This window comes from Trifolium pratense, linkage group LG4 (genome assembly GCF_020283565.1).
Source record: "Trifolium pratense cultivar HEN17-A07 linkage group LG4, ARS_RC_1.1, whole genome shotgun sequence".
Classification (NCBI taxonomy): Eukaryota; Viridiplantae; Streptophyta; class Magnoliopsida; order Fabales; family Fabaceae; genus Trifolium; species Trifolium pratense.
In genome coordinates this window covers 38,592,840-38,616,038 of record NC_060062.1, presented here as the reverse complement: position 1 = coordinate 38,616,038, position 23,199 = coordinate 38,592,840, and the positions used below count along the sequence as shown (strand labels likewise).

At 39.9% G+C, this 23,199-nt stretch overlaps 1 protein-coding gene and 1 non-coding gene across 2 annotated transcripts; one reads left to right on the top strand and one right to left on the bottom strand.

The window, feature by feature from the left end:
- Positions 1-551: 551 nt before the first annotated feature.
- Positions 552-623, bottom strand: TRNAM-CAU. The gene has a single exon. It is a non-coding gene; the product is annotated as a tRNA-Met (tRNA).
- Positions 624-5,893: 5,270 nt separating this feature from the next.
- Positions 5,894-22,946, top strand: LOC123882223 (probable uridine nucleosidase 2). Its single transcript, XM_045931033.1, has 9 exons — positions 5,894-6,063; positions 6,249-6,358; positions 6,453-6,633; positions 6,720-6,897; positions 21,644-21,829; positions 21,910-22,014; positions 22,120-22,216; positions 22,400-22,643; positions 22,729-22,946. Exons 4-9 carry the CDS (start codon positions 6,793-6,795, stop codon positions 22,850-22,852), a joined length of 861 nt encoding a protein of 286 aa, XP_045786989.1. The 5' UTR covers positions 5,894-6,063; positions 6,249-6,358; positions 6,453-6,633; positions 6,720-6,792; the 3' UTR covers positions 22,853-22,946.
- Positions 22,947-23,199: the final 253 nt, after the last annotated feature.

The following is a 23,199-nucleotide window of genomic DNA, read 5'->3' as shown; positions in this document are numbered from 1 at the left end:
AGTCATGATATTTGTGTAACAAGCAAAAGCTATGTAGTTATGTATTTATATTCTATTATTTTTAATCATCCTTTGAACAAGGGTAAACCAAAGTCTTAATTTCCTTGTACACTTTGCTTATGTTGTGTCTCAGTTGCTCTGTACTTTGTAATCTGGGTGTGCTATTTGCTGTGATCAGGATCAGAGAATCAAACTTCACTCAATCTCTAAAATGATATCAAGAAAAACCACCTTTTTTTTTTCAAAAATTAATTTGATGTCTCTATGCCGTAAGTTAGGTAAATTTTGTTCTAAAGTTAAACTAAATTAAGTATCTGATAAAGAATTAATTTGATAGGCAAATAATATTGCAATCCATTTTCAGTAAAAAAAAAAAAATTGCAGTCCATTTATTCAATAAGTAAATAAGCATTTTGAAAAACATAGTTGAGTAACTTCTGTAAAGAAAATAAACAAAGAATTTCAGATAGGTGAAAACAAACACTAGCAAATGATAGCGAAGTTTTTAAGAAAACATGTCTATATGAAAAAAAGGGAAAAAATGATATATCTATCAGAGCCTGGTTTCGATCCAGGGACCTGTGGGTTATGGGCCCACCACGCTTCCGCTGCGCCACTCTGATTTGTTGGAAATATTGCTTCCAATTACATATATGTACTCTTTGTATACGTGTAGCACTGAATGGTTTCTTTCTAAAATAAAATAGACAATTACATATAAAATAGTCGTGTAACTTTACTATTTTAGACATACAATAAAATAGTTTTTAAACAATTTGAGTTGGGTATAAGATTTGATTGGGTCAGTTTGTACTGTGAAATTATAATAAATTTATGTTTAATATTATGGTGGAAAATTCATAATCACAGCTAACCATATTGATTTTTTAAAAAAACTACAAAGTGTTTATGTTCATCTTTGAAGGAGTTAAAATTGATTTTATAAGTGTAAAATTAATTTTGAATGTTTGGTTGTCTTTGAGTAGAATATAATAAATTTTATATAATCGATTCATTCAAAATAAATTTTTATCATCGCAATACTAAATTCAACTTTAAAAAAAATTACAGTGGCTCACCGTAATTGCGAGATTGATAGGATTATGGAATAATAATACTCTCATTATGAATTAAATGTAATAATTAGATGAAAAGTGGAAGTTTTTGCTTAGGTATGGTAATGTCCAAAATGTGGTATCTTTGCTGAAGATGTTTTTTCTCTAGGCCTCCCGTGTATTTTTTATACTCTTAAATATTACAATTTTGCCCTTGATAAAAACTTCGGTTTGCAGAAACCAAAATTTTTTCTAGTTCAAATTCAAGAAAAGTTCGGTTAACAGAAATCGAAATTTATTTTCAAGAAAAAAATTTTGATTTGTAGAAACCAAAATTTTTATTAAAAGACAAAAAAATAAAATCCAAAGAAGAAAACAACCATAGGTAACATCCAAACTGAGGTATATATGGGGTATATCCTAATATCCATGATTTGGATTGATTCTCTTTTTCACATGTGGTTTACTATAGAGAATTTATTATTTAGTTGCATATCTGCGTCATGGTAAGGGTGTGCATTTTGTATAGACTTTGTAAATTTCATATCTAATATTTGCATTCTTTATGCTTAGATTAACTTTTATTAATTGATTTTTCCGTTTTAAAAAAAAAAAAAGAAGAAGAAAAAGAGTAAAGGGAGTGAAAGAGGAGAACGAAAGTGTAGTCAAGTAGCATTCTATCACTTTTTTTTTTTTAAAACATCTTCTCAAATGTTTCGATTATGATTAGATGCTCATAATAATAATATATATGAAAAAAAAAGGAAAAATATATATACAAGGGAAGTAGGTCTTACAAAGGAAATATTTTACCTTAATACATGCATCTAATTTATTTTTTAAATTTTTTTCATAAATTAATTGCATAAAATTTAAAAGAATATTTTCTACTTTTTGATTCTTAACATGTGCCCTTAGCAACACCCTATAAAAAAAAGATGTCAAACATAAGAATTAGGGGTGGCAAAATGGGTCCGACCAGACGGGTCGGCCTGTTTACCCCACTATTTTTGGCGGGCCGAGCCTTAGTTTTGAGCTCGACACCTCTAGTTGGCCCGCCCCACCGAATTCACTTAAAAAGCGGGCTTGAGGCGGGGCAGACTGGCCCGCGAGTAACATGAAAATAAATAATGTCTTTTTTTTTTGGTATGGAATAGTATAAGATGGTCAAATCCAATAAAATACAACAACTATTTAAAGTAAATTTAGGTTTATTTTCTATTTTTCATACAACCGGTGCCAAAATTTATGATTACTTGTTGTCATTTTACTCTCTTATTTTATATTTTTCGTACTTACTCTTTCTTGTCTATTTATACTTGTGTTTCTTTTTCATCAAATTTGTAGTATAAGTTACTTTTTATTAATCTATTACTTGAACCAGCATCACAAATGGTGGTTCAAATTTTTTCCTGTTTTATTACCTTAAACACATAGTCAAATTCTTCTTTGATGATTAGAGTAACTGCATGCTATATGTTTATAAGTATATGTTAAATGACTTATAATATATAATAATTGATCTATGTTAGAGATATTTCAAAAGAAGATTATATATAATAATATAATTAAGCTAGTGTGGTGTTATAATTTATAATAAGATGATCTGATGAATAGTTTTTTTTTATACAATATACAGTAGATGTATTGATTTGATGTTGTATTGGTGTTTGATTTGTCTCATAAGTTAATTTTTCTCACAAATTTGTTTGTTTCCATTTATTTTATCCGTTGATATCCCTTAAGTTATCCGCTCCGTATCCAAGGCGGACTTTATCCGCAGATATCCGCGGGTATGGATATTGTTGTCATCCCTATTCCCACCCCATTATTAAAAATATACATTGACGAATTAAAATTTGAATTCCAACTACGAGAATTATCCTTATTTTCGTATTCATATTATATCATAGGGAAAACTTATTCAAAATTTTATCTAGCATGAAAAAAATGTGATTCTCATGATGAAAAGTGTATGTAGATCATAGTGAGAACTAAGCACGGAAAATTGATATTCATTAAAAAAAATATAGAATTACCAACTATTTTTTGTTGATGAAGCCTCTATAGAATCATATAATGGATACGGAAGAGAGATAGAAATAGGGAGGGAGAGAGAGAGAGAGAGAGAGAGAGAGAGAGAGAGAGAGAAATCTCTTAGTGGTGTAAAATAGAAAACGGGGAGCATTTTCCACCGGACTATTATACACACTGACTAATTAAATTTTGAAATCCGACTGCGGTAGTTATCCATATTTTCATATTTAATATTTTCTCACGGGGATCATTTATTAAAATTTTTATTTAGCATGATAAAAAGTGATCCTCCATAATGAAAAATGTATGTAGAAGATAGTGATAACTTAACACGAGAATTTTATTGGTATTGATTAAAAAAACACTAGAATTAGCAACTATTTTATTGTTGATGGAGCTCCCGTAGAGTATTGCGACGGAGATGGGAGAGAGAGATAGAGAGAGAATCTCTCAGGGGTATAATATAATAGGAAATTGTTAACATTTCCCATCTCACTATTAAAAATACATATTGACTAATTAAAATTTGAATTTCGACTAAGGGGAATTTTCCATATTATGTGTCTATCGCACTTTCATTATATTACATATGGCTGACGAAATCTATGGAAAATCTAAAATAAATTAATATAGTTTTGATTTTTTGTAATGTATGATATTTTGAACATTCCATAACATTCGTTCGAACTTTTTTAAGAACCTTAATTTATTAATGTGAGTGGAGAGATTCACACATAGATTTTTCCATTTGACGCTCACGCGTGAAGATTGCTTCTTTGTGGTACGGTGAAAAGGAAAATTTTGAGGATAGAAACAATGTCAAAGTATGTTAATATTCATTTAAAAATTAGTAAAAAATTTACAATTATTTTTTGTTGATGAAGTCCTACAGAGTCCCGTGTTAAAGATATATCGTATTTTCATACTCAAATAAATTAAAAGAAATCAATCTCATTTTTATTATGTTGACAAAATTACCCTAATTTTTTTAATTAAAATTCTAAATTATCCTTGTCGGAATATTAAAATTTTAGGTTTTATTTTTTTTACAACAAAAAAAATGTAGGTTTTCTACTCATTAGATTTTTTTTTGTTATATATCCATTAGATTTTTTTGACGTAATATATCCATTATAATTTAATCCTTATTTTTAGTTTATAAGGTTAAGGGTAAAAAAATAAATTACTTCTCCCCTTCCCTCTCCTCCCCTCGTTAAAAAATTTAACCAAACATAAAAATTTAAAATATCACCTCACCTCTCCTCCAAAACCCCCGAACCAAACAGTAGTCTCATCCCACACCTTTCAATTATTTATTTTTTTAGATAAACAAATAAAGTAATTTTGTGCGGCTACAAATTTGTGACAACTACTTACTGTTTTGATGATTATAACAATAGTACTTTAATATGTTTGCTAAGTGCAATTGAGATTCATGGACACAATTTTAGGTTAGAATAGTTAGATATGTAGCCCTTGAATTAAGACACAAGGTTAATGGTTTACTAGTATAAACAAAAAAAAATTATGTAATAAGTTTAACTATTTTAAAATTTTACAGTTTGGTTTCATCCATATTGGGGTGGGGTGGGGGTTAAAACCAATTAAACATGAGCTGGGCTTGGGAATAAACAGAGTAGGCCCGACAGATAAAAAAAGCGAAACCCTCTTATAGTGCTCCGTGGAGGGATGCGAAACCCTTAGAGTCTGTTTGGTTCGGGGGTTTTGGAGGGGAGGTGAGGGGAGGGGAGGTAATATTTTAATTTTTTTTGTGTTTGGTTCAATTTTTAGGAGGGGAGGGGAGGTAAGCAAAATCCCTCCTAAACTCAATTTTTGCTTCCCCCAAATCGGGGGGATTTGGAGGTGAGGGGAGGGAAGCTTTTTCAAAGTTTATTAAACTGACAAAATTATCCTCAATATATTTTAAAATTCCAATATTATCCTTATTACCATTTTTATTATTAGGTCTTTGTTGTCTGTATTACCTATACTCCTTGTCTGTCACAATTTGATCATCATTACGGCTGCTTGCTCATCCTCATTGCCTCTGCTTGCTCGTACCCGTGTATGTTTTTTCTAACTATTGAACATATTTTTATACATGTTGTTTTTATACTGCTTCTCTGCTCATCACGTTGATGTTTCTTCATGTGTGTTGTTTGTATTAGATGGATCCTAACTATTGAACATATTTTTATACGTGTTATTTGTATACTGCTTGCTTATTTATTTTTTTAATTTTTTTATTGAATTAGATGGATCATCAAGATCGAGAAATTGTTATTAATAGATGGTTTGATCTGCGTCGTAGAGCTGTAGCTCAACTTATGTGTGCAATTGTTTACCTTTATGTTCGGATGTCTCGTAAGAGAAAATTAAGTTATAGCATGAGCTCTGAGAGAGAAAGGGTGCGTGAAGAAATAATGTATCAAATTAGTAATTGTGAAACTAGTAGAAATCTATTGAGAATGAGCCCTCAAACTTTTTTAAGGCTATGTGAAACTAGTAGAAATCTTTGAAAAGTATGTGTTATTTTTTTTGATGTAATAATAAAGAGATATTAGTTTTTACAATATGAGTGTTATAAGATTTTAAGGGTAAAAAAGTAAATTGCTTTTAAAATATCTCCCCTCCCCTTGTGAACCAAACATATATTTAATTAAAATACATCACCTCCCCTCCTCTCCCCTCTTTTAAACCAAACACATATGTAATTAAAAAATTTCCCTCCCCTCCCTTTCCCTCCCCTCCCCTCTATAAAAATACCTCCCCTCCCCCTATTTTGAAACAAACAGACCCTTGGTGCTCAGTCATCGTCATAGAATAGAATAGAATAGAAGAAATTGGGAAAACGAAACCCTAGTGCTCGATCCGTGGAGGGATTCGATTTTAGGCTATGGCTAGAGGAGAAGAAAGTAGCGGCACAAGGAAATCCAAGGCGGAAGAGGCTCTTCCAATCCCCAAGGAGAATGTGTGTTTGATTTCAACTTACTCAGATTAATGATTTACTAATCTCTTCTTCTATCATTATATTTGGACTTGAAATTGTTATTATTATTATTATTATTATTATTATTATTATTATTATTATTATTATCTGCATACAACTGAACAAATTTATTTATTTATTTAATTATATTTTCAATTACATTGTAGAAACGATTACGATTACTAGAAGAACAAGAACTACAACAAGAAGAAAAAGATTGGCATCGTCCAAGGGCAGGACCTCTTCGTAAGCAGGAGCTGTTAGATTTTGCAAGATGGTATGGTATACCTGTTTGTGTCTCTCTCTGTCTCTGGAATGCACATAATTGTTTGTTTTTTTTTTTCTTCACATTCCTCCTACTCATTTGGCAGGTTCATTGCGGGAGCTGCTTGTCAAAATTTAGACATAGTGAAAATTTTTGCTGAAAAGGATCCACCGATGTCTACTAACAATGAAATGTTAAACAATGATATTAAGCTTTTCAAGGATGGTAAGCTTACTCCAAAATCGCTTATGATAGAAATGGCACAGAAGGAGTTTCCTGAATGTTTGGTAATGGGTGCATAAACTTATCTCTTGTTCATGAAATTTTGTTACAATCGGTCTGGATTCATTTTGTAATCTGTCTATGCATGCAGCTGGACTTTGAAGATTATAATCCGGATAAACCATATCCCAGGCCTCAACATAGTCTATTTTTCCCCCCCTCTGATGATGAAGAAGAGGATGAAGACCCTTGTGAATTGTTCTTCTGACAACGCTATACCGAAGTGGACGAAAGACTATGTGATGGGAGAGGAAAGGCCCCAATCTATTGTAATTGCTTTCTCATTTCCTTTTCTAAAGACTGTTATTTGCATATGTTGATTCAATCTCTAGTCTAATCTTTTAAAACAGTTGCGAGTCGTCATTGTCTTCCCGTTTCAAAGCTTTTATGTGATTTGCTGATGAACCTTAAATGCATTGTTTGACAAAAACATGTTCCTTTTGAAATATTTGTAATGAAAAGATAATCTTATGGCTGCTGCGTGTTGTTGTGTATTTTTGTGTTTTTGATTGTATTTCTTTGTTGCCTATGCTCCCTGTGTTTTGCCTATTGTTTGCAGCTGTTTTGTTTCACTTTATCCCTTTTGTATGGCACTTTACTCCCTTAACATGCCTTATGTTGAGGGGAGTTTGTTAATATAATTAATTTTGCTGCTCAAAAAAAATAAAATATAACAATTTTCAATTAGGCACTTTGTTGCATTGTGCAACTTATACATAAAAAATGGCATGGTAGGAATCTAAAGTAAACAGAAAAACTGTAGCAATAGTTATTTGTAGTATTGTGAAAAAGTTCTCCATTCGTTGTGTAGGACTACATGAGTGGTGACAATGCTTCTCTTGCAAAGTTCAAATTAAAAGAGAAATGTGTCATCTAATTCAAATGTTCTTTGTTTATATCCCTATATTTATTTGTAGGAACAATGTTTTCTGAAGACATAATAATTAATAACTACTCTCTCATGTGTCCAAAATCTTATTTCAGAGATTATTGGCTTGAGTTGTTTTTCTTGCACCCCATGAGTGACTTGCCCTCCCCTTGAAAATCCCATTTTACCCCTCTTGCTACTTAGAATAGAATGCGAGTGTGTAAAATTGCAAAACTAGAACATAGTTTGCTTTCAAGGATTAAACTATCAAATCAAGCCAACACAAATCAAGTCGACGCATGCTGCATCAATGCTATTTATTAATCCGTAAATTAGCAAATCAAGTATTTACTTCTCATATAGATGGTCAACGTATACAGCTCATGCGCATATCAATTGGATCTAAGAGCATCCACAATGGAGAACTCCACTTTTGAGTACTTAAGTGGGTCCCACATGAACACATCACTAATTTATTATTGTTTAATAATAGTACCTAATAGGTACTCAACTCTTCCAATGAAGCACTTTTTAAAATGGGTCCCATCAATAACTCTACCTCATTACAATAATTTATTATTTAATCATCTATTTTATAATATAAATTGATTGAATGATAAAATTTATAAAATTAGTATGTACTATTTTTTTATAATTCGAAAAAATAATTAAAATAGGAAATTTAATTTAAAATAATATTGCCAAATTTTAAGAATGACATAATTAAAAAATAATTTAAAATAACATTACATAATTTTAAAAACAATTAATTTTGTTGATTATCATGCCCAAAACGTTGCCAAATTTTGTTGGATCCATTGTGAAATATAAATTAAATGATAATTTTGATAGAATGAGTAGAATCCTTCAAACAGAGCACATTGATTTATATGATATTTTCTCTAACGGTAAATAGAGTACAACAGCTATATATGGTTGGCATTAAATATTTTTTATAGAAAAATTGTGCAAGATGAGAGATTTGAATGAAAATAATATTTTAATGAAAAATAATGTGAGTTAAAGAGGAGAAAGAGGGTTCTTATTTTAGAAGTAGTGTGTATTCTATTGAAAAGTATGTTATTGAAAGTGTAAATTTTATCAAAAAAATATCTTTGAATGGTGTAGATGATTGCTCATCTAATAGACCTCAACAACCACTTGATTTTCTGCACTAAACTCTTACCAAGCCATCCTTCCAAGATCTTTGCAATAAATAATAATAGCCGCTATCTCATACCAAACTCTAGAATGGGGTAATTTCAAGAACAGCTAAATAATCAGATTTGATCAAACTGACTTAAACTCACAAGTTATAGCTCATTTTGACAGCTCTATTTTCAGAACGAGTTTTGAGACTCTCCGGTTTATTTGTATATCAAAGGAAAAAAATAAAAATGATAGAGCAACAGAAACACAAAGTATACATACATCATTATCTTTATAACTTGTGCTTCAAGCTTTGATTTATTCTTTGCTGTTTATTTTTCTCCTTATACCAGATGTGCCCAATAGGTCTAGAATAGATAGGGAGGGTAAGAAACCTCATCATGAAATAAATACAATTTTTCAATGTTTCAAATTTAACAACATAATATTGCGACGAAATACAGTGACCTCCTTTTACTCCCATCTCTTCCTCTCTATCAAAGCATGTCACACAATAAAACCTTCCGACAATAACCAGCCAGTGCAGGTAGTTGCATCAACTCTGATCTTAACTGTTGATCAGAACAGGTAGAAGGCCAGCTGGAAGTCCGTTGAGCAGGTGGAAGGCAGTAATCCGAGCAGATGATCCACGGAGGGGGGGTTGTACCTGCAGGTGCTCCGATGCCTAAGTCAGTAAGGGTAGAGAGCAAAAGAGATACTAGAGAGAAGTTAGAGAGAGAGAGTAATTGCAATAATGAATAGTGTTCTACCTTGCTCTCCCATGAGGGAGAGTATTTATAGCCCCCAGCTCTGGGCCAAAGGTCCTCTTAGTGGGTTGGACTAGCCAAGGCCCATTAAGAGGGACTGCCAAGATATCACCCTTAGATGGTGGGTAGAGTAGTAATTTTACCCTATCTTGGTGGAGAGGTTGTGCCATGCTGACATGGAGGTGGTTGGGCAAGCCATGTGGACTTTGTGAGGGTCTAGGTGGACTAGCATTGGTCTAGTCCAGAACAGGAGCCCCCCAAGTCGTTGCTCCTAGGCATAGGAGTGATGACTTTAGATGTGTGCCCAAGTGCAGAAAGAAATCTCCTTGCAACCTCTCTTGAACAAAAGTGGACGAGGAAGTTGCTCGTCAAAGACTTGCTCGTAGCAAGTATCTGCAGTGTTTTGCTCGAATCGATTTTTCGAGGGTGTTTAATATCCTGCTCGTAATTATGGTTACGAGGAAGTATGTGTTGCTCGTATCTCCTGCGAGGAGATATTGCACAAGATGGAACAGTTGCTCGTTGCTATAGCGAAGAGATAACAACGAGAAGTTTTGTTGCTCGCAATGATGACGAGGAGACGATTTTTCAAGAAAGAATTGTTGCTCGTTGCTATGACGAGGAAGTTAGCAACGAGGAGGTTTTCTGCAAAGCGCAGCCTTTTGCTTGAGGAGTTGCTCGGGTGAAATTCGAGCATCCTTTTTTATTGGGGATGTGAAAGGGTGCATTTACTGCTTTGATTTTTACGAGGGAGTGTAAGGACCATTGGATCAAAGCGTCTCTTCACTCCCCTGGCCTGATCTATATAATAGAGGAGAGTGAATTTCATTTTTACTTTTCACTCTCTCTCTTCAATTGCGAATCTCTCTGAAGTTCCAATTCACAAGTCAAATCGTTCTTCAGGTTTTCTTCATATTCAAGGTAATTCTTTCAAATTTTCCTCTTTAGATCCATTTTTTGTCATTTCTGCCCAGTTTTGGGCGTTTTTTCATGAAGATTGTATGAATTTATGAACATTAGGATGAATGTGCCGGGCACCATATGAACTTGGTACCGGGGAGATTTCCTCCCCTTTGAAACTCTAGGTTAGATAACTAGTGACGGGGAGCCTATCTCCCCGTTTCAAACTTTAGATAGTTTATTTTAAGATCCGGGGAGCCTATCTCCCCGTTTGAAACTTTTAGATAGTTTGTTTAGGTGACGGGGAGCCTATCTCCCCGTTTGAAACTTTAGATAGTTTGTTTAGGTGACGGGGAGCCTATCTCCCCGTTTGAAACTTTAGATAGTTTGTATTGCTGGGGAGCATGCTCTCCCTTTTTAACTTAGGAATTTTTTCATGAAATTCGTTGTGTGAAATTCAAAGACGGGAAGCTTATCTCCCCGTCTTTCACCTGGGCTACCTTCCTCGGTTTGATTTTAATTGCCATTTGAAAAGGGCTTTGGTCGGGGACAGCGTCCTCGTCCTATCCTGCGCCCTTTCACTTGATTTGCGGTGAAAGGGTGGATTTGATCATCGAATTCACTTTGTTTTTGCTGCATTTCAGGTTGTAAAATGTCAGAATCCGAGGAGGTTGTGGAAAGCCAGGGTGCGGAGAAGTATACATTGGTCGACTGCATAACCGATCCTGCGCTGGATTGGGTTGCTCCAGAACCCCGGGGAATAGCCTCGGCGCTTAGTTCCCAGGACCCAAGATTATATATGATCGTCGAGCAGCAGAGAGCAGACGGGCTTCAGAATTGGTCGACCCGGATACCCGGGGAGGGTGAACGGGTGTGCTCGTCCTTTGCCGGGCACGACTTTGCTATGTACGAGTTTGTTTTTAAGGAGATGGGGCTCAGGTTGCCGTTCAGCCCCTTTGCGGCCAGCGTGCTTAAAGCCTTGCAGGTGGCTCCGTCGCAGCTGCATCCAAACTCGTGGTCTTTTATTATGGGGTTCGAGCACCTCTGTACGTATAAAGGCGTTCTTCCCACTCTTCCCCTTTTCTTTAGAATTTTCAAGATTCAGCGTAAGCCGACGAGGGAGGTTGGGCGAGCACCTCGTCAGAATTGGGTTTCATTAAAGCATCACGAGGATGTTAAACTATTCAAAATGTTTGTGGATTCCGTTAAGGATTTCAAGGAGAGGTACTTCGTCGTCCGGCCAGAGTCTTCATCTGCCCGGGAGAGTTTATTGGAGCTGGAGGAAGATAGGGACGAGCAAGGTATTGCCCGTAAGGATGCCAGCGGGCAAGTTATAGTTCGGGCAGTCCCTAAGTTCCCGTTAAGCTGGTCGTACACCCATTTCCTGAAGGAGCCTAAGGAATACACAACCGGGGACGCAGACTTGTCTCCCGAGGACATGGCTGCCTTCGAAAGTCTGAAGACCTTTGTGGCCGGTTTTACTCCCGGGGTCTGGACGACTCGCAAGGGAGTTACTATAAGAGATGAGCACGGGGTGCCTAAGGCCTCTCCTCGTCTCATTAATACTAGGACCCTCCTCAAGTGCAGAAATGCCGGGGAGGTCAAATTGTGTTTGGGTATTGTTTCCTCTCTTTTTAACTTAGAAAGATTTCTGTTATTATTATGTGTATTCCTCGTCTTTTACTAACTTGCTCGTCATTTGTTTGCAGACGAAATGGAAACTATTGCCGAGCGCATGCTGAAGGCCAAGCAGGATGAGAAGGCGAGCAGGTCTGCTCGAGGAAAAAAGAAGGCTGTTGCCAGAACTTCCCAGGAAGTGAGACCAGGGACCCCCTCCGTGCAGGTTATTGGGACCTCGGCGGGCACTCCCTCCTCAGCTCCCCGGCCTCCTCCAGCAAAGAGGATAAGGGAAGAAGATTCCCCGGTTGAAGATGCGGGCATGGGAGGATGCAGCAAGTTTCCAGTTCCTCGGTGCTTTACCGTGGACAAATTTTTTGAGAAGTATCCTCCGGAGGTCTTTGAAACTGAAAGGGCTGCTATTCTTGACCAGGAACCGGAGGCCCGTAGGCAGCAGCATGCTCGTGACATGGCTGCTATGGTGCGGATGGTTTCTAGCTCCCTTGTCCTTGGTGACGAGCGAGAATCCTTAGTCGAGCAGCTGAACACCGCCCAGGTCAGGAACGAGCGGGCCAAAGGTCGGATCAACCAGCTTAAAATTGTTGTGGATGACCTCAAGGAAAAGCAGCAACACTGGGGTGACCAGCTTGACGAGCACCGTAAGAGGGGAGAGGAGTTGGAAGCTGCCCGGGCAGAGATTGAAAGACTTACTGCTGCTATGGCTCCGGGCGAGAACGAGCATAAGGCTGCCGAGGGGTTGACCACCCGAGCAGACTTGGTCAAGGTGATTGCTCAGCTGTCCCATGATTTTGTAGAGGGCACTGAGTACGCCTTTGAAAATGCCGTGCAGCAAATCAAGTGCCTTAATCCTGACGTGGAGCTGGTGACCCGAGGAATACATGTTAACGGGCAGGTCAAGGATGGCCAGATTGTTATCCCGGCCGGCCTGGCTGACTCTGACGAGGAGGAAGAAGATGCTGAGGAGGAGGGTCGTGAGGGCGAACAGGGTGACGAGCAGGAAGATGGATGCGAGGAGTAGATGTCCCCATCCTTTCTATTGTAATTTATTTTTGTCTCTTTGGATTTTTGGGGCCTTTGAGCCATGATTTGTAATATTGGAACAAGTGGGCTTTTGTCCCCGTCTTTTATTTTTATGACAATTCCGGGCAGGTGCCCGTTTTATTTATCTACGCTTGTTTATATCTGCTCGCATGTACGTTTACATTTTCTGCTTGCGTGTATGTTTCCTCCTTTTTTAACTTAGAAAATTTTGGGGAAATTTCGTTGTTTAAAATTTCAATCGGGGAGCCTCCCCGTCTTTTTAACTAAGAAAATTTTTATGAAATTTTGTTATCAATCTTGAGCCGAGGAGGTTCTCCTCCCCGTTTCTAACTTGGATAAAATTTCGCCTCTGAGATTTGAGCCGGGGAGTTTTATTCCCCATTCTTAGCGAAATTTTATGCTAATTTGTCTGCCAACGTTGGGCCGGGAAGGTTTTCTTCCCCGTTATTGGTATGACTGAAATTTCGTTGTTCGAACTGGAACCGGGGAGTATCCCCTTCCTGTTTTGATCGTTCGAGCACGTCATGTGTTCGTTCGAGCCGGTTGATGTGTTCGTACGAGCACGTCGGTGTGCTCATCCGAGCAAGTTAGTGTGTTCGTCCGGGCACGTTAGTGTCCCCGTCCGAGCAAGTTGGTGTGCTAAGTTTTGCCTGTTTATTTTTATGCCAATTTTGTATACTTATCATATTTTTGCATGTATGAATGCTGCGCTCGTTGTTATTTTGCCGGGGAGGTTTCCCCTGCTTGATACTGAGCATGTTTTATTGAGGGTAGTCTCCTCTGTTTTGACTTAAACAGTTTAGGGAACTGTATAAGCACTTAGAGTTGTTTCTAAGTTACGCGAATACAAGCACGCTAGTGTACCCTTCTTCGCAACCTGAACCTCCCATCGCGAGCTGGGTGCTAGGTCGTGGCACGGGGACGATGGGCTCGTTTCGAGAGTTATCCTCGTCTAGCAGGAGTTCCATTTCCCTTATGGTGAATTAGTTCCCCTGCTATGGTTTTAGATGAGCACGTGTGCCATGGTGCCCTCCGTTGTTTAAGGTGCTCGATTCGTTGTGTTCTGAAGTGCGAGCAGCCTTTTAGTGTGGCAATAACTTAGCTGTAATATTGTTTCAATTTCTGGGCATTCCAAGGTCGAGGAAGTTTCTTTCCTTGAAGGTCCTCGAGATAGTATGCACCATTTTCTGTTTTGTCAATGACGCGGTATGGTCCTTCCCAATTGGGTGCAAGTTTGCCGTCCTGGGAGTCTGCATTGCGTCTTAGGACGAGGCTGCCCACCTCGAATTCTCTTTTGATGACTTTGGTGTCATGACGGGCAGCTATTTTCTGCTTCAGGGTGGCCTCCTTTAAAGAAGCTCCTGTCCGAATTTCTTCGACGAGGTCAAGCTCCTCTCGAAGTGCTTCGTCATTTTGTTCCTCGTCAAGAGGCTGCTCAGTCCGACGAGATGGTTCCCCAATCTCTACGGGGATAACTGCCTCCGTTCCATATACCATTCGGAAGGGGGTTTCTCCAGTTGTGGAGTGTGGGGTTGTTCGATAGGCCCAGAGTACATTGTCAAGCTCTTCGACCCACTTCTTTTTGTTTTGGTCAAGTCTTCTTCGTAACCCTCTCAAGATCACTTTGTTGGCTGCTTCAGCTTGCCCGTTGGTTTGGGGGTGCTCGACCGATGTGAAGTGCTGCTTGGTGCCCAGGGCAACAAGGAATGCTTGAAAATCTTTGTCTGTAAACTGTGTTCCGTTGTCTGTGACTACCACCTGTGGTATTCCGAATCTAGCTAGCACGTTTCTTTTGAAGAAGCGCAGGACTCTGAGTGATGTGATGTCGGAGAGGGGTTCGGCTTCCACCCACTTGGTGAAGTAGTCCACTGCTACTATTAGGTAGCGATTTTGATAAAGTCCTTTGGTAAAAGGACCAAGTAAGTCCATCCCCCACCAGGCGAAGGGCCAGGGGGAAGACAAAGATTTTAGTTCTCGAGGGGGAGCTAAGTGCATATCCCCATGTCTTTGGCATTTGTCACATTTTTTTACGTGGTCTTTGGCGTCCTGTTGCATAGTAGGCCAATAGTACCCTGCTCGTAGAGCTTTCCTGGCAAGTGACCTTCCTCCCAAGTGTTGGGCGTTAATGCCCTCATGGACTTCGCGCAGGATGTAATCTGCTGTGTCCTCGTTTACACATTTTAGGAGAGGAATGGAAAATCCTCTCCTGTATAATTTTCCATCAAGGATGACATAGGAGCAGGCTCTTCGTCTGACTATAGCTGCTTGTTTCTGGTCGTCAGGGAGAGTTCCGTGCTCGAGGAAGTTGTATACTGGAGTCATCCAGCAGTCTTTGTCGCCAATGACGTTTATGTCCACAACCTTGCTTGGTTTTTCTATGCTTGGACGAGGGAGTATCTCCTGGATGACAGATTTGTTTCCGCCCTTCCTTTTTGTGCTTGCCAGCTTAGACAGGATGTCTGCCCTTTTGTTATGCTCGCGGGGAACATGTAATATTTCAACCGAGTTGAACTTGGTGATCTTTTCCTTTACTAGCACTAGGTATTCAGAGAGGTTATCATTCTTGGTCTGATACTCTCCTAGCACCTGTGAGGCGACCAGTTGCGAATCTGTGTAGATTTTTATCTCCTTGGCTTGCAAGTCCTCAGCCAAACGTAGTCCAGCGAGGAATGCTTCATACTCTGCTTGGTTGTTCGAAGTTGGGAAGGATAGTGCTAGGGAGACCTCGATTAGTAAGCCATTCTCATTTTCAAGAATGATGCCTGCACCTGCTCCTGTAGCGCTTGATGCTCCGTCTACAAAGATTGTCCATTTATCTGCTCCGTCCACTGCAGGGGAGGAGCTCGTCATCTCTGCGACGAAGTCAGCTAGGACTTGGGCTTTTAGAGCTTTTCTGCTCTCGTAACGAATGTCGAATTCTGAGAGCTCGAGGGACCATTTGAGCATCCTGCCCGCCATATCTGGTCGGCCAAGCAAAGACTTGATTGGTTGGTCTGTTCGGACCACAATTGTATGGGCCAAGAAATAATGTCTTAGTCTCCTTGCAGCATAAACTAGTGCAAGGGCTATTTTTTCAATTTGCTGGTACCTTAGTTCAGGACCCTGTAAGGCTTTGCTTGTAAAGTATACTGGTTTCTGCCCTTCGTTTGTCTCACGAATAAGAGCTGCACTTACAGCCTCTGAGGCGACGGAAAGGTACAGGTATAATACCTCCTCGTCACTTGGTCGTGAGAGGACAAGTGGCTCTGATAAGGCCTTTTTCAGATGTTGGAGAGCTTGCTCGCATTCATCTGTCCATTCGAAGACTGCTTCTTTCTTTAGTAGTTTGAAAAAGGGGAGTGCATGTTGTGCTGATTTGGATACAAATCTGGAAAGCGATGTTAGCATTCCATTAAGAGTTTGTATGGACTTCTTATCGCTCGGAGTGGGGAGCTCGGCAAAAGCTCTGCACTTGTCAGGGTTGGCTTCAATTCCTCGCTCGGTTAGGTAAAATCCCAGGAATTTACCTGCTCGGACCCCGAAGGTGCACTTCTCTGGGTTGAATCTCATGTTGTATCTCCTGGCCTGCTCGAACACCTTTCGAAGGTGCACGACATGGTCGAGTTCCTCGGGGGATTTTACGATCATGTCGTCCATGTATACCTCGAGCATGTCTCCTATTTGTCCTCGGAAGACTTTGTTCATCATTCGCTGGTATGTAGCTCCTGCATTTTTGAGACCGAAGGGCATTACGTTGTAGTAATAGTTGCCCGACTCGGTCATGAAAGCTGTTTTTTCTCTATCTGCTACTGCCATTGGAATTTGGTTATAACCTGAATAAGCATCCATAAAAGACAATAATTTAAAGCCAGAAGAATTATCAACAAGTCTATCAATGCAAGGTAAGGGATAAGAGTCTTTAGGGCAAGCCCTGTTAAGATCGGTATAGTCGCAACACATCCTCCACTTTCCATTAGATTTTTTGACGAGTACAACGTTGGACAGCCAGGTTGTATACCTGGCCTCCGAAATAAAATTTGCCTCTAGGAGGTCTTTTACACATTTTTCTGCAGCCTCCGATTTCTCAGGAGACTGCCTACGCCTACGTTGTACAATGGGAAGTGCAGTGGGATCAATAGTCAGCTGGTGACATGCTACGTTGGGGTCCAAGCCGGGCATCTCGGAAGCGTGCCAGGCGAACAGATCAGCATTTTCTTTCAAGCAGGCTTCAAGCTGCTTCCTAGCAAGTTCGGGGAGCCCAGTCCCAATCTTCACTGCCCTGCTCGGGTCTTCTCCGAAGGGCATCAGCTCGAACTCGCCGTCTGGAACTGGACGACGGTGCTCTTGGCTTGCCTCGTCGTCTTCCTTCTTCTCCTTGCGGAGCTTCTTCTCGTCTTTGTTTTCCTGTTTGGAAAAGCGGCTGTCGAGGTCAATGGAGCTGATTTCTGGCAAGGGCAGGGAAGTTGTTGCCTTGGACTTCTTTGACTCGGGGAGTTGCCCGATATACTCATTTCCTTTGGAGGATGCATTGAAGACTCTCCTTGCAGCTTCAATGTCTCCATGCAGTGTCGCAACTTGGCCTTTATGAGTATAGTACTTCATTTTGAGGTGGGCGGTTGAAGGGACAGCCATTAAGTCAGCAATAGCTGTTCGGCCCAGGATGCACTGGTAGAGAGAAGGACAGTCTACTACCAGGAATTTCACTTTGATAGTTTTTGCAGTTTCTTCAGAGCCAACGGTGACTAGCAGGTCTACATAGCCCCATGGCTTAGTTGTTGCTCCATTAAATCCGGAGAGATCAGATCCAAAATAAGGAGTGAGGTAGGTTTCATCTAGTTGCAGAGTCTTGAAAAGTTGGGAATACATGATATCACAGGAGCTTCCTTGGTCGACCAGAACCCTGCGGACGTCCATGTTTGCCATGTCTACTCTGATGAGCAGGGGTATCTGGGAGTTTGCAATTCCACCGGGCAGCTCTTCCATGTAGAAGGCTAAGGGCTTTGATTGCCCTTTCGGTTTATCTAGAGTTGCGCTCAGGTTGGAGGAGCCATCTATCAATTCTTCAAATTTTCTCTTGATGGACCCCACAGTCTGTTTGTCAAAACCTCCACCAGAGATAACCATAGCGTGGGCAAGTGCGTCCCATTTGCTCAGCGTGGGGGCAACATAGGTGTCGTCCAAGTAGTCAGGGACAAAGAAGTCTTCAGCTCTGGAGATGGCAAGGGCAACTGGCTTGTGCCCGGATCGTTCTGGTGCAGCTTCTTCAGTGTTGCTGGTCTCAGCAGCTTCTGCCCGGGGAGCATTGCTCCTCTTCACGTATTGTTTCATTTGCCCATTTCTAATCAGAATTTCAATGGCGTCTTTAAGTTGTATGCAATCGTCAGTCAGATGGCCGTAACCTTTGTGATACTTGCAGTACCTGCTCTTGTCTTGGCCAGGCTTTGTGGGTTGTTGTCTTGGAAATTTAATTCCTGCTTTAGTGAACTCAGCTGAGTTGCACTCTTTCCAAATTTCTTCCTGGGATTTGCTAAGGGGAGTATAGTTGCTGAACGTGCTAGGAGGTCCACGGGGTTCCCTAGGCCTTTCGCCTCTTCGTCTTCCTCCTCCTCGGCTGGACTGTTCAGCATTTGAACGAGGAGCAGGTTGACTGTTTCCTGCTCGTCCATAACGGGCAGCATCTGCAGCTTGTTGCTCTTCATATTGGATATAGGGTTGAGATTTGAGGAGGAGGTCGCCAAAGGTGCGCGGTTTTTCGATTCCAACGGCTTTAGCAAAGTCGGAGTTTGGCCTAAGGCCCCTTTGGAGCAAGTATTTCTTCATATCATCAGTTGTTTCTACCTGGACGGCTTCTTTGTTGAACCTCTCTATGAAGCTGCGGAGAGATTCGTTATCAGCTTGGAAGATGGCGTCCAGGACTGCTTCGGTCTTTGGTTGCTTGCGGGAAGCAGTGAAGTGCCTGCGGAATTGGTCGGACAGATCCATCCATGAGTTTATGGAGCGAGGAGCTAGGCTGTGGTACCAAGCCACAGCTCCCTTTCTCAGAGTAGTTGGAAATATTCTGCATCTAATTGCTCCACTGACCCTCAAGAAGTTCAGGGTAGCATTAACTGATGCGATGTGTTCATCTGGGTCAGAAAGTCCATCGTAAGCTGGGAGAGGAGGAGGTCGCTCACATCCCTTTGGAACGGGTGCTTGAAGTATGTCGTGGGATAAAGGGCAGCGGGGATCATCCTCGTCACTCTCATGTGAGTTTAGGGGAGGTGAGCCCTCACGATCAGGAGTTGGGCTCCTGGAGAATTGGTCGGTGTGGTGGCTGCGGCTAGCTGGCTGCCCTTGTTTGGTCATCAAGCTGAGTCCCTGGGGAGAATGACGACGAGGAGGTGTTCGGTCCACAATTTTTCCTTTCTTCACATTCGGAGAAGATATACCCTCGCGGGGAGGGGAGACATGGTCTCTTTTTCTGCCAGGTTGCTCGATCCTCTCAAGGGCAGGTCGTCGTTGTCTGACAGTTTCCTGACGAGGAGGGGATGGAGAAGTAGGAGCTCTCCTCGGGGGAGAGTTATTCCTTGAGAATCGCTGGTTCCTTTCCAAGCGATCAAGTCTCATATTCTGCTCGTCCATTCGGCGATTCTGGCCCTGGAGAGCTTCGGTGGTTTGCTTTAGGGCAGCTATGAGTGCTGCTAGTTCAGCATTGGTAACTGAAGCAGTGGACAAGTCGGTTTCTGCTGATCTGCCCTGCTCGGACTGAGGGCGCTTCCCTGCCTGCTTCTCAGTCAAGACGACCAGGTCGCCGTCCTCAGAAGTCCAGGAAGTTTCCTGCCCGTCTCTAGGGTCAGACTCGGGGAGGGCCTGGAGGTCAGTGATGAGAACAGGAGGCAGACGGGGAGAAGAAGGAGGAGCAGCGTCCTCAACGTCATTGTTGAAATGAGATGCACTGGCCATGATGAAAAAGTGATTGATTGGTTTTGTTCTTTGGTTTACTTGCTCGAAACAAAGAAGGGGAGAACTCAGATCCCCACAGTCGGCGCCACTGATCTTAACTGTTGATCAGAACAGGTAGAAGGCCAGCTGGAAGTCCGTTGAGCAGGTGGAAGGCAGTAATCCGAGCAGATGATCCACGGAGGGGGGGGTTGTACCTGCAGGTGCTCCGATGCCTAAGTCAGTAAGGGTAGAGAGCAAAAGAGATACTAGAGAGAAGTTAGAGAGAGAGAGTAATTGCAATAATGAATAGTGTTCTACCTTGCTCTCCCATGAGGGAGAGTATTTATAGCCCCCAGCTCTGGGCCAAAGGTCCTCTTAGTGGGTTGGACTAGCCAAGGCCCATTAAGAGGGACTGCCAAGATATCACCCTTAGATGGTGGGTAGAGTAGTAATTTTACCCTATCTTGGTGGAGAGGTTGTGCCATGCTGACATGGAGGTGGTTGGGCAAGCCATGTGGACTTTGTGAGGGTCTAGGTGGACTAGCATTGGTCTAGTCCAGAACAAACTCCACAATCTTCATCAGTCAAACACCTATGGTCAATGCGAACGTCGGAGATGTGGCAAGCACTCTCTATATGTTGACCTGAATTTAAAGTCATAGCCGGACATACATGCAAAGACATTGCACCGGCTCGATTTGTTGGTTGTTTCTGCACAAATAAAAATATATATGTGCATTTTAAAAATGTTCATTTGTCATATTTTGCGGACTAATTTTATGAATGATGAAAAGTTTAGGGGTCCATACACTTGATTTAACCTATAATTCTCTATAAATTAAAGGTATAGTATCATTTCAGGTAATTGTTAAATACCTTCAGGGTGGTCCAATTAGTTGGAATATAAGTTTCTGGAAGCTCTTCGTGCCAAGTGCTTAATACTGGAAGGGGATGACCTTCAGTGGTAAATACATAATTACTCTTGAGCAAAAACGAATCATCAAAGAGAAGATATAAATATTTGCACCTGCAGAAAGCACAAGATTACTGATCAGAGAAAATTTAAAAGTTCAATAATTATCTGAGTGAGGAAGTTCAATAATTTATATATACTTTAGTAATATTTAGTGATGTAATGAGAACTCCTGACAGTTGGGGCATAGAAGAGTACTGTTACATATAATTAAACATTCAAATGAAAATAAGTTGTAAGTGTCATGTCGACATAAAGTTAACAGAATTTCATACATTTGAGTATTTAATACATGCATATGGTAATCCAGTGGGCGTATTGAATGCAGGTAGAAACCGTTTCCCTAAATCTTCAGCCAGACCTAGTAGCTGATTATTGTAAGATCCTTGTAATAACTTGTTTGAAGAATCAGATGCCAGTAAATGAGCAGAGACAAGACCACCAAGAACTCTAATGTTGAGAACTCTGATTGGAATTATAGTATATGGGATCTTTAATGCGTATAGGCAAGATGAACACACTTTTTCAACACACACTCTCTAATTAGTTGAAATTCAAACGGGTCCCACTAAATTCCCCGCATAAATTTAGTGGAGCCGTTTTTGCTATTTGTAGTATATAGTCTGCACACTTGAAATCTGTGTATTCCTTTCAATTGGATTGAAGTTAATCACCTCACCAATGAGGTCATTAAGAAATTGCAGTATGAAATTTGTATATCTTCAGTATATTGTGGTATTTGACTTGACTAATTATTGTAATCGATGCCTCTTTTGCAGAAAGAACCGAAACTTGGCGTTACAGATTTTGTCCATGGTGCAGATGGACTTGGCAACCAAAATTTTCCTCCACCAAATGGGAAAGTCATTGAAGAATCAGCTGCTGATTTTATGGTTAACGAGGCAAAAGCTAACCCCGGAAAAGTCACTGTGGTGGCATTAGGCCCTCTTACAAATATTGCTTTGGTATGATATGTGCAATTTCCAATATGTTGTTTTCGCGCTACTCTTCATACTTCATTTCAAAATAAGATTCTGGTTGACAGGCTATACAGATGGATCCGGAGTTCGCAAAGAACATAGGGCAGATTGTTCTGCTTGGTGGATCTTTTGCAGTAAATGGCAATGCAAATCCAGCTGCTGAAGCAAATGTAAATATTTCCATTTTGTATCCAACTTCTTAATATATCCTCCGTAAAAATATTATATTATTCGCGGTTCGATCTATTTAACTCTTCGGTTGGATTTGATTCCAGATATATGGTGATCCAGAGGCTGCAGATGTCGTATTCACAAGTGGCGCAGATGTACTAGCAGTTGGAATAAATATTACTCACCAAGTCGTATTGTCAGGTACCACTTTTCCGAATTTCCTATGCACTCATGTTTGCTATACTTATGTAGCCATTTGTTTAAACGAATAATCATCACTCGAATGCCATGAACATGCTTCTATTTTAATTATGGCTCATATCACATGTCATGTTCTGCGACATTTGTTTTGATTTACCCTCATCGCAAAATCAAAATGACCAGGTTATGATCGAGAAAAGTTGGCAAGTTCAAAAGGAAAATTTGCTCAATACTTGACCGGAATCTTAGAGGTGTATTTCTCTTACCGTCGTGACACATACAACACCAACGGAGTTTACCTTCACGACCCAACAGTGTTGCTTGCAGCCATTGATCCTTCACTTGTAACATGCACGGAGGGCGCTGTTAGAGTCCAAACCAGTGGCATTACAAGGGGACTTACAATACTCCATAATAAACAGAAAAGGTATAAGGTTTTGAATGCAAATATCAAATATCATCTAATATATGGCATCTAATTTATATGTTTTTTTCTGTTTGCAATAAACCAGGTATGATGAAATAACTGAATGGTCCAATATGCCATTAGTAAAAGTAGCTGTGACAGTGGATGCTCCTAGAGATGTGAAATTGGTTATGGATCGTCTTTTACACAATTATATTGTTGGTATATAATATTATGCATAATGTATAAATGAGATAAATCATATAATTTACACATATGAATCTAATTCAATAAAATTCATCTTATATGCTGTTCCATATATACCACAGTTTCTTGGAAAAAGACAATCTTTCATGTTGAAAATCTGAAACTCTATCAATTCTCACAACTGTGACAACACCCAAAATTGTTTTCTTGGAGGAATTTCAGAAATTAGACTATTGTTTGGTAGCCATAGTTAAGTAGGGAAATTTTGTATTTAAAGTATTTTAATTTTAAAAAATAAATAATAAAAGAATAGTTTTATTTTTTTTACAATATAATAAAAGATATTTAATGATAGTAATTAGGTTGATAA

Excerpts from the sequence above, each read along its gene's own strand:
- LOC123882223 (XM_045931033.1), top strand. The coding sequence starts at position 6,793 with ATGATGAAGAAGAGGATGAAGACCCTTGTGAATTGTTCTTCTGACAAC. Across the intron at positions 6,898-21,643 it reads AGGAAAGGCCCCAATCTATT|AAAGAACCGAAACTTGGCGT; the intron begins GTAATTGCTTTC and ends CCTCTTTTGCAG. Across the intron at positions 22,015-22,119 it reads ATCCAGCTGCTGAAGCAAAT|ATATATGGTGATCCAGAGGC; the intron begins GTAAATATTTCC and ends ATTTGATTCCAG.